At 34.1% G+C, this 9,591-nt stretch overlaps 1 protein-coding gene across 1 annotated transcript; it reads right to left on the bottom strand.

Moving 5' to 3' along the window:
- Positions 1–218: 218 nt before the first annotated feature.
- LOC112527683 (protein DMR6-LIKE OXYGENASE 1-like) lies at positions 219–9,303 on the bottom strand. The gene is made up of 4 exons (XM_025138453.1): positions 8,935–9,303; positions 7,661–7,902; positions 5,636–6,032; positions 219–529 (listed from the first exon to the last, which is right to left on the bottom strand). Exons 1-4 carry the CDS (start codon positions 9,217–9,219, stop codon positions 272–274), a joined length of 1,182 nt encoding a protein of 393 aa, XP_024994221.1. The 5' UTR covers positions 9,220–9,303; the 3' UTR covers positions 219–271.
- Between the last annotated feature and the right edge of the window lie 288 nt (positions 9,304–9,591).

Below are 9,591 nucleotides of genomic sequence, written 5' to 3'. Positions count from 1 at the left end.
TCAGTTTTTTATAATGTATTATACATGCCTCACAAATATTTTTGTTGCATATGTGTAACAAAATGGGTGCCCATGTATGAAAACAAGCATTCAAAGAATATTAGTAAAATTTCACAACCCCTTACAAAGTTGCATGCAAATCAACCTTTTCTTTTCATTATTTTCTAGGAAGGAATACTACAAGTGTTGTAGGCTATAATATTTTCGTTATTTCTTTAATGGAGTCCCATATATTTTTATAACTGTAATATTTTCGTTCAAACTTTCAATATTACAAATAATTGTGACAAATTTTTCTAGTATCTAGAAATTTTTTGTGTTTGGAATCACAGGTTGTAATGTATTGAACGAAATCTGTGAAACTAGTGTCCTTGTATCGTTGGGGATTTTCGTCATTTATTAGTCCTGGTGACGGTCTAATAAGTGTCGCAAATGGTAGACTATGCAAAGATGCCACTGATATCCGAGATTTCATGGAATTCACAAGCACCCTGTGCATCACGCTCTTGTACCTTCCATTGCTAAATATCTGCAAACACAAGATTCCTAAAATGAGTCATATATACACAAACACATGGGATCGAGTGAGACACTACAACAAAATCATGTTTATAGGACGCCACAATTATGTAAGTATCCTAAAAGAGTACTTAATGGGAATCAAGTTTATAAGACCAAATAGGTATGTCTCGTACCTAAGAGCATTGCAATAGGTTTATAAACTCTTTTGAGTGTCTTAAATGGGTTTTTAGGACACTTTTATGATAAAATGTTCTATTATCTATTTTATATGATACATTTTTTTAAGTATATAATATTTATATACGACAAATATAACAAATAAACTCGCACACCATCCTCACATTTGGTGAAATTTGAACCATTGACTTCCTAGGATACTTTTTGGTAATAAATACATCTTTTTATAGGACGCTTAAAATTATAGGACACTTTTTCAAATAATGTCGTGAAAAATTCTAATACGACCATTTATTTCAAAAACATCCTAAAAACTATTTAAGACCCCTAAAAACATCATATAAATCTATTGCAACGCTTTTACATAAGACATGTATTTATTTGGTCATTTAAATTATAGTCTTATAAAGTAGTCTAATGTGACACTTAGAAATTTATAGCATCATGTAAACCCGATTTTGTGGTAGTGATAATACAATACAATAAAATTGGTTTTATAGGAAAAGTGAAATATCTAAGCTTCCTAATACAATACTTTAGAGGACCTAAATTTATAGGATCAAACTAAAAAACGTCCTATCTAAAAGTATTAAATTAGATTTATAGGACGTTTTTAGGCATTTTAATTAACAAGGTCTTCTAAGACGTTTTTAAAATAAAGTGTTGTATTAGTTATTTTATACGACACTATTTGAAAAGAGTCTTATAAACACAAGTTTCCTATAAAAAGATGAGTTACTAGACACTTCTAAAAAATGTCCTATAAAATAGCTAATATGACACTATATTTTAAAAGCAGCCAAAAAAACATGTTAAAACGTCATATAAACCTATTGTAAGACTTTTAGATGAGACGTTTTATAGTTTGGTCCTATAACATATAAGGTATATTAAGTATTCTATTAGGACATTTAAACATTCTAGGTGTTTTATAAAGTCAATTTCGTTATAGTGATAGCAGTTATAGTTTGAATGATAAAAACACTTCTGAGCCTTTGAATTAGTTGGCTTTTTAATCTAATATCACTTTTCTTCAACTACCTTCAGTACCTTAACTACATTCATCTAATTTCCACCATTATCAATTATCTTCAACTACCTTTATCTTCACATTTTGTCACATTCACGAACTTTCACATATATTTAATCACTTTAATATGCATAAATTTGTTGAAGTTTTGTTCTTCATGATAAAAATAGATAAATAAAAGGTATATGACGGTATAAGAAGGTTTTGTTTTCACTTTCTTACCATAACTTTTATTCTCACCCGAACTCAACCCAACATATGTATACAGACGAAAGATCGTGTGAGAATAGAAGTTAAAGTGAGATCGTAAAAAAAGATCTTAACTCTTGATCACTTTTAATCTCACCCCACCCATGAATTGTGTTTTTCATGGGATTATCCGGTTCATTTCGGTGCCCCATATTAGTGTTAATCTCAAATTATGATTGATTTAAAGGTAGAGATCCTTCTTTACTCTTCTCACCACAACTTTTATCTCACTAGAACCCAACCCCACATATATATATATATATATATTGTATTATTCAATTGTCAGATTATAGTTGATCATGCATTAAAGTAGTTTGGTTTTGGAAAGTTTGGGGTTAGTTTTGGCATTCAAGGCTTGGAGAGGAACCGGTCTATGGTTCTTTTCCTATTATTATGTTTGAGTAATATAGGTATATGGATATATATATATATATATATATATGTATGTTTTTGTGTATGTGTGTGTGTGAATTATTTGGTAGAGGAGGATGCATGGTAAGCAAACACCCCCTTATGTATTGTAAAAGTCGGTTGTGTACTTGCTATAAATAGCAAGTACATGTAAAGGGGAAAGGGTTTACTGAATTGGGAGATCTCTACCTGTCTTTGGAAAAATTTGGTAAAGCTTAGAACAAAAGCAGATTTAAAGCTGTGTTAAGGAAAAAGGTGAGTTCCCTATTGTTTTTAGTATATCTTTAGTGTATAATTCAATAATTTTCTAACTTATGTTGTTTTGATGGATTTCAAACTGATTATGTTTATTGTTGCTTCATCGCTTGTTAAACCTTTCAAGAACAAAACTCATCGAGAAAAGCTTGTTCGATGAGGCTCCTCATCCGGTAGGGTAGTGACTGATGAGGCCATTTCTTTGTACTTAAGGGTTGTCTAGATAATACCTCTCACCGGTTAAGGCAGTGTCCGAATAAGACTTCTCACCGGCCAAGGCAGTGTCCGGATAAGACTTCTCACCGGCCAAGGCAGTGTCCGGATAAGACTTCTCACCGGCCAAGGCAGTGTCTGGAAAAGACTTCTCACCAGTCAAAGCATTTTCGGATATGACCATATGTTGAATGTTGTCCGGACAAGAACTAGGTTTGTCCTATAACCCTTCATCGGTTAGAAGGTTGTTCGGAAAATAATAAGTTTTGTCCGGTAACCTCTTCTCCGGACATAGTGTTGTCTGGATAGGTCAAGGTGGTACATTAATTTCTTCAATAACTATGAGATGACGATGTAACCACGATAAGATGAAATGACAGTGTAACAGCGATAGATGAAATGGCGGTGTAACCGCGATAGATGAAATGACGGTGTAACCGCGATAGTAAGATCCATGTTTGGTCTATCTTGGGTTTGGAAGTAACTTATGTTTTGTGAAAGGGAAATTTTCTCACTAGGCCTTTTGATCTAATGCTCAACTATTGTACTAATCTTTTTTGCAGGTCATCCATCATCTCAGGATAAAAGCAAGGGAAAGATGTAAAGAAGTGATATTTAGAAGAAAAATGTTATTATTGGATAAAGTTTTTGTTAATCCATATTCTTACTTTGATATGTAAAATAACTTGGAATATTTGTATCATACTTTGGTAAGGTGAACTTGGAGATATATGATAATGATATTGTGTATTAGTACTGTTTTGTACACATGGGTTGTTTCAGTTGGTATCAGAGCCATAGTTTAAGAGATCTGAGTATTAGCCTGATACTTAGACTTAAACTAGAGGTGCGGAGTATGTGATAATAGGTTCCACTGGATTATGGACCTGAGAATGTGTTATGATTGAACCTATTATTGATGATAAGATGATAAAGTTAGATTACATGAGATTAATGTAATCTTGAGTTACAGATACTTGATCTATGAGTAAACATGTTATCATACTTTGGTTTGTGAATAACCATATATGTGTTTATTGTTAAAGTAAGGACATTAAAGTAATACGAGTACTAAGAAAGAATGACAGATAATCTCAATCGATCTGGAAGAACTTCTACAGGCCATGGAAGAGGCCAGGGAAGAGGAATGGTAAATAGAGAAGAAGACCAGAAAATGCTAGACCATTGAAAAACAAGGTCGAAGCCGAGGACGAGGAAGAGGAGTAAATATTCAACAAGAAGCCCACACTAAACAAGAATTATCAGCACAACAGAGTTTTATGTTAGGTCATGGACGAGGCAGAGCAAGGGTAGAGGTCATGCTCATGACCCAGGAAATGTAGGCAGCCGAACTGGGAAAATTTCAGGAAAGTCTGGTAAATTTGTTGGGACGTTATGCACAAAAAAATCCAAAAGGAGTAAAAAACCCGAATTTTCAGGAAGAACCTGGAGCTAGTACACCAGTGACGATTACATCTGCACCACCTACTTCATCATCAATACAAAAATGAAGGGATATCAAGATATTTCTTGCTTGTAAACCCCCTAAGTTTTCTGGAGAACGTGATCTTGTTAAAGCCATGTGTTGGCTTAAAAAATTGAATTAAGTTTGCAGACCAGTAAAAGTGCAGAAGAAGATAAAGTAATGTTTGATGTATCCAGGTTACGGTCAAGTGCATTATATTGGTAAGAAATTATGTCGAGTTCGGATCCGAATATCTTAAAAACCATGCTGTGGGAGGAATTTGTGGTAAAGTTTAAAATTCAATATTGTCCAAAAGGTGTTGTTCGAAAGCTAGAGGACGATTTCCTTCGATTGAAACAAGGTAATATGATGGTTCGTCAGTATGCCGAGGTTTTTATGGAATAGTCTCGATTTGCTGAGGCATAGATAGTGACTGAAAGTAGTAAAGTAAGGAAGTATATTTGGGGTTTGGAGTCTAATCTCCGGAAATATGTAATATCCAGAAAGCCGGCTACATTTCAAGCAGAAGTTGATGCTGCAGAAATTTTGGAACAAGATATCAATCGCCAACCACAATAAAGGGTTGGGATAAAAGGAAAGAGAAAGCGGTAGCAACTGATTTTCGTGGACCTAGATTTACTGAAAATCTGAATCGACCAATCTCAAGGTTTGTTGATAAAGCATGTGCGCTATGTCATAAAGTACACCAAGGAAACTTCAACACAGAGTCACGAACATGTTACAAATGTCAAGAATTAGGGCATATAGCCTGAGATTGTCGAATGGTACGAAGATGCTTTATGTGTAATTCTTCTCAGCATGTAAACGTTGATTATCCGCAAGCTAAGGGACGGGGATCTGATTTTGTTGGGGGACGAGGATCTAGTTATTCTGGGAGCCGAGGATCTGGCTATGTTCCACCCATTCGCGGGCAAATGGTGAATTGTAATGTCCCTAGTGGTTGTGGGGAAGTAAGACGTGGTGAGACAATGGCTAGAAAACGAGTCTTTTAGATGACAAGAGCCGAGGCAGAGGTATATCCCGGAGTGGTGACAGGTACATTCTTCGTTAATTAAGTATGTGCCAGAGTTTTATTTGATTCTGGTGCAAATCGTTCTTTCGTGTCACCATCGTTTGTTAGTTGCGCACATTTAGAATCTAAAGTGTTAGATCTAAAACATCAGACGCTTCTATCACAAAGCCAAATGCATGTATGCATCTTTGGATTGACCGTTTCTTAAACATATAGTGTTTTTTAGTAATTTTTTAACAAGATAATATAGTTGTATAATGACAAAGAAAAATGTACCAACCTCAAGGTGATCACCAACATTAACAACGAACGACTGAGGATGAGGTCGAACAGTCACCCACCGATCTTTGAAAAGAATTTGAAGGCCTTCGACTTCATCCTGGTGGAGGAGGGTGAGGAATCCATAATCAGAGTGCGGTGGCATTCCAAACGTTAGTTCTGGCTCCGGGCATGGTGGATAGCAATTCACCACCATTAACTGGCTACCGTCTTCCATATCCTTTCTAAAATCATCGTATTCCTCCGCCTTATTGCCGCGGTTGCCTTGGCCGAATTCTTGATCAGTTTTTGGTGTCTTCTTTGTGTTTGCTAGTCCCAATCCAAGGCTTTCTAGGATAACTTCCATTAGCAGTTGGAACAACAATTTTGTCTTTCTTGCATACCCTACTCCCATTTCCCTAGTGAAAGATTAAATACATCTTAATCATGTCTTTATAATAAATAATTATTCAAATTATATTAAAATAAATTACAATATTTAGTTTGATCCGTAGTTCGGTAAAAAAAATGTTTATAAGTTAATGACTATACACAAAATAGTCCTTCATAATAATTAAAAAAAACTTATGGATCAAAACCGATATTTAACGATATTAACATATCGAATGTTAACCACAAGAGTGGTGTCTGATTGGTTTCAGCTTGGATCAAAAGTTCAAAAGTAAGAGGATGTCCCAGTTTCAAATCCAATGACGAAAAAAATCCACTTGTGGCCACGGAGGTTCAAATACAGTGATTACGGGCTATCTGCAAAGCAGGTGGTGGCTGTGGGATTAGTCGGCTTTCATAGCGGATTGAATATCCAGGTTAATATAAAAAATATATCGAATGTTTTATTTAGAAGGGACAATTTTAGAATTTTGTCCAAAGTGAATTGAAACCAGAAAAAAAGGTTGGCGAGTAAGGTTGGCGAGTCCATCCAATCCGACCCAAATTATTTTAATCGGCTCTAGAAAAAGAAAATCATATTGATATACGTGGGATTCTCATAGTCCAACATTTTTTAACCTGTCACTTGTCTAATCTGTCTCACAGATCCATTTTACCACATATAATTATATATATATATATATATATGTATATATGTATATATATATATATATATTTGAATAAAGGAGAAGTCATTTTCTACGTAAATAAGGAATGATTATCATAATTTGACTTTATATGTGATTTTATTTTATATTTCATCTTTTTAATTCTTTATTTGGGGACATTATTTAGTCTCCTCGTACTAAAGACACATTTCTGATGTGGGTATTGTGCATACAGCTAATACATCTGTGTCTTTTTGTGACAAACAACTATTGACCTTAAGTTTGTTATATTAAAGATAATCGATTACATTTGATGTCACATAAACACAGCTAATAACAACAAAACCCAACCATTTTTTTATGGTTTTAAAGGCATTGGTATAGATATTTAGTGTTGATTTGAAACCAAAAATATCGTAAATGTATATGTCAAGAAGCTAAGGTTTAGACACGTCTCGTATTTTGTCTGATTAGACGGTTTGCTACATCCACTAGACTTATTTCCGTTAAGTAGTCAAAGCATATTATTTGTCATCCGGATAGAAACGTAGAACGGGTTCTGTTAAACTCAAGTTATACACTTGTGGTCCAAGATTTTATCCGACTCGTTTTATTTAGCCAGTCAACTAACCTAATTTTTCAACTAATAGTAAACATTTATCTTATCAACAATGTATCAAGAGAATCCTACGTAATTGAATCACTGAACTACCTAAAATATCACGTGTTTGACTTTCCATATAGTCCATTGAATATTGTTTTGATGATTATCAATCGTTACAAAGACTCATTTTCGTGAGAAAGTGCGAAGAAACCATTTATATCGTCTAATGATTTGCCGTGAAATCTAGCTTTGAAGATAACGGTATATTGTCTGAATGTCATATGACCTGTATTAATACAGTCTGTGTGAACGTTACAACGTTCACATGATACCGACTATATATAATTGTTATAAAAATATCTCAAAAAAGATGAAGGTTTGTTACCTAAAATTGGAAGGAGAAGAAGGCCATTGAGAATAAGCATCTGGATTGCAAACCAGCTTCAAGAAGTCTCTCCAACAAAAGACACCATCATTTGTCTGGTTGAAACTTGTTCCATATCGAACAAGAGAATGAATGTCTGTAGACATATACTTCTTTCTCTCCTCCAGAGGTAGCTCAAAGAACCTTCTACCCACATCTTCCATCTTCCTTACTACATCACTTGATATCCCATGGTTTATCATCTACAAAAACACACACACACACACACATATATACATTAAATATGGTCATAAAGAATATAACAAAATATCCCTACAAAAAATACGTGTTTTAAGACATCAAATTGTTCTTAATAAGATACTTCATTAGACTTCAAATTTATCAGGACAAGAAATGTTTTTTTTTTTATCCATAGACATCAAATAAATTGTTAGGACAAAACCTGATAAGACAAAAAAGAAATTGGTCTATACTTATTTTTATATGACACTTTTGAAAAGGTTTCTATGGACCATATGTGTGTGTGTGATATTGGACAGACCCAAAAAAAAAAAATTCAAACGGTGGCACCATTTGACCATAAGAAAAAATATAGGGAATTTTTTTCAAACGGTGGTACCGTTTAACCATAAGAAACAAATATATGAATTTTTTTTCAAACGGTGACATAATTTGTCTAAGAAAATGACGCTAACATGATTCAAACTTGGGTGTGGGGTGGAATAAAGTCTTGCAAACCAACTCTACCAAATAAAACTTGTTCTCATTTTAGTTTCAAAATACATATGGTGGCACAAAACAAATTAATACGGTTGCACGTTCACAAAACCTAATTCTTTTACCCTTCGACGAAGAAATAATACGGTGGCACGTGCCACCTGTACCACATACATGGGTCCGTCCATGGTGTGTGAGACAATTTTCAAAGTTGTAATATAGAAAGATTAATAGGACAATTATTTTTAGGGTCCTATTAGGTTGTGATACTTCGTAGATGAAAAGTGTTAGTGTTATAAAAATTTATATTAGTATTTATACGTCTTTAGATGGGATGGAAGTTTTGATCCTATAACTTTAAATTCACATTAAATACTAACATAATATGCATATGGGTTCTAAAAGACTAATCTTGTTGCAGCAGGGATATATGCATTTTCAAGAAACAGTGCACCCCATATATATGATTCTATATTACGACTCCCAAGGATGGTTAGGCGTTCTAAAAGACCAATTTTGTTGTAGTGCGGTGGGAAATGAAGGCTAATAGGACTAACCTGGAAAAACCCATAATTTTCACATGCATGAGCCACGGAAGCAATGAGTTGGGCGTGGTTGGGACCATGCAATTGTGCAAAATCAATGATGGGTAGGTCGAGATTGTCGTCATCATAGGGTTTCACGGTTATCGAATCGTAGGGACGGTTAAAGACTGGGAGAACATACTTGTTGGGAACTCTTGTGATGCCCATTTCACACATGTGTTTCACTCCTTTATGCTCTTCTTGGCTCTTTAAGGTCTCTTGAGTTTGATCATCCCTCATTGCCATTTCTGGAAACATAGCACCCAAGAAAATCACTTTGTAACCTGTGTGTGTATGAGATATATATATATATATAGAGAGAGAGAGAGAGAGAGAGAGAAAGAGAGGGAGAATTTGTGAATCAAAAAGAATTTTTGAAAAGGGTGTGCAAGAGGGGAGAAAGATACAATGAATGAATGAACAAGGAGTGATTGGTTCCTTTTATACTAATATTGGTTGGGTGGGGGGGAGGAAAGATGTACAACTCTCTAGGTTTTATTTCAAATAAAACCTATTTATTTATTCATATTTTAAATAACATATTAATTTTTTATATTTTCTTGTTTAAAAATATTTATCAGAAAAATCTATTATTGAATAAACATCTAGTTTTTAAAAAAGAATATTATT

The sequence above is a fragment of the Cynara cardunculus genome (genome assembly GCF_001531365.2).
Source record: "Cynara cardunculus var. scolymus isolate 2C chromosome LG 1, CcrdV1, whole genome shotgun sequence".
Lineage (NCBI taxonomy): Eukaryota > Viridiplantae > Streptophyta > Magnoliopsida > Asterales > Asteraceae > Cynara > Cynara cardunculus.
The sequence above is the reverse complement of the archived record's forward strand: the minus strand, read 5'-3'. Positions and strand labels throughout refer to the sequence as shown.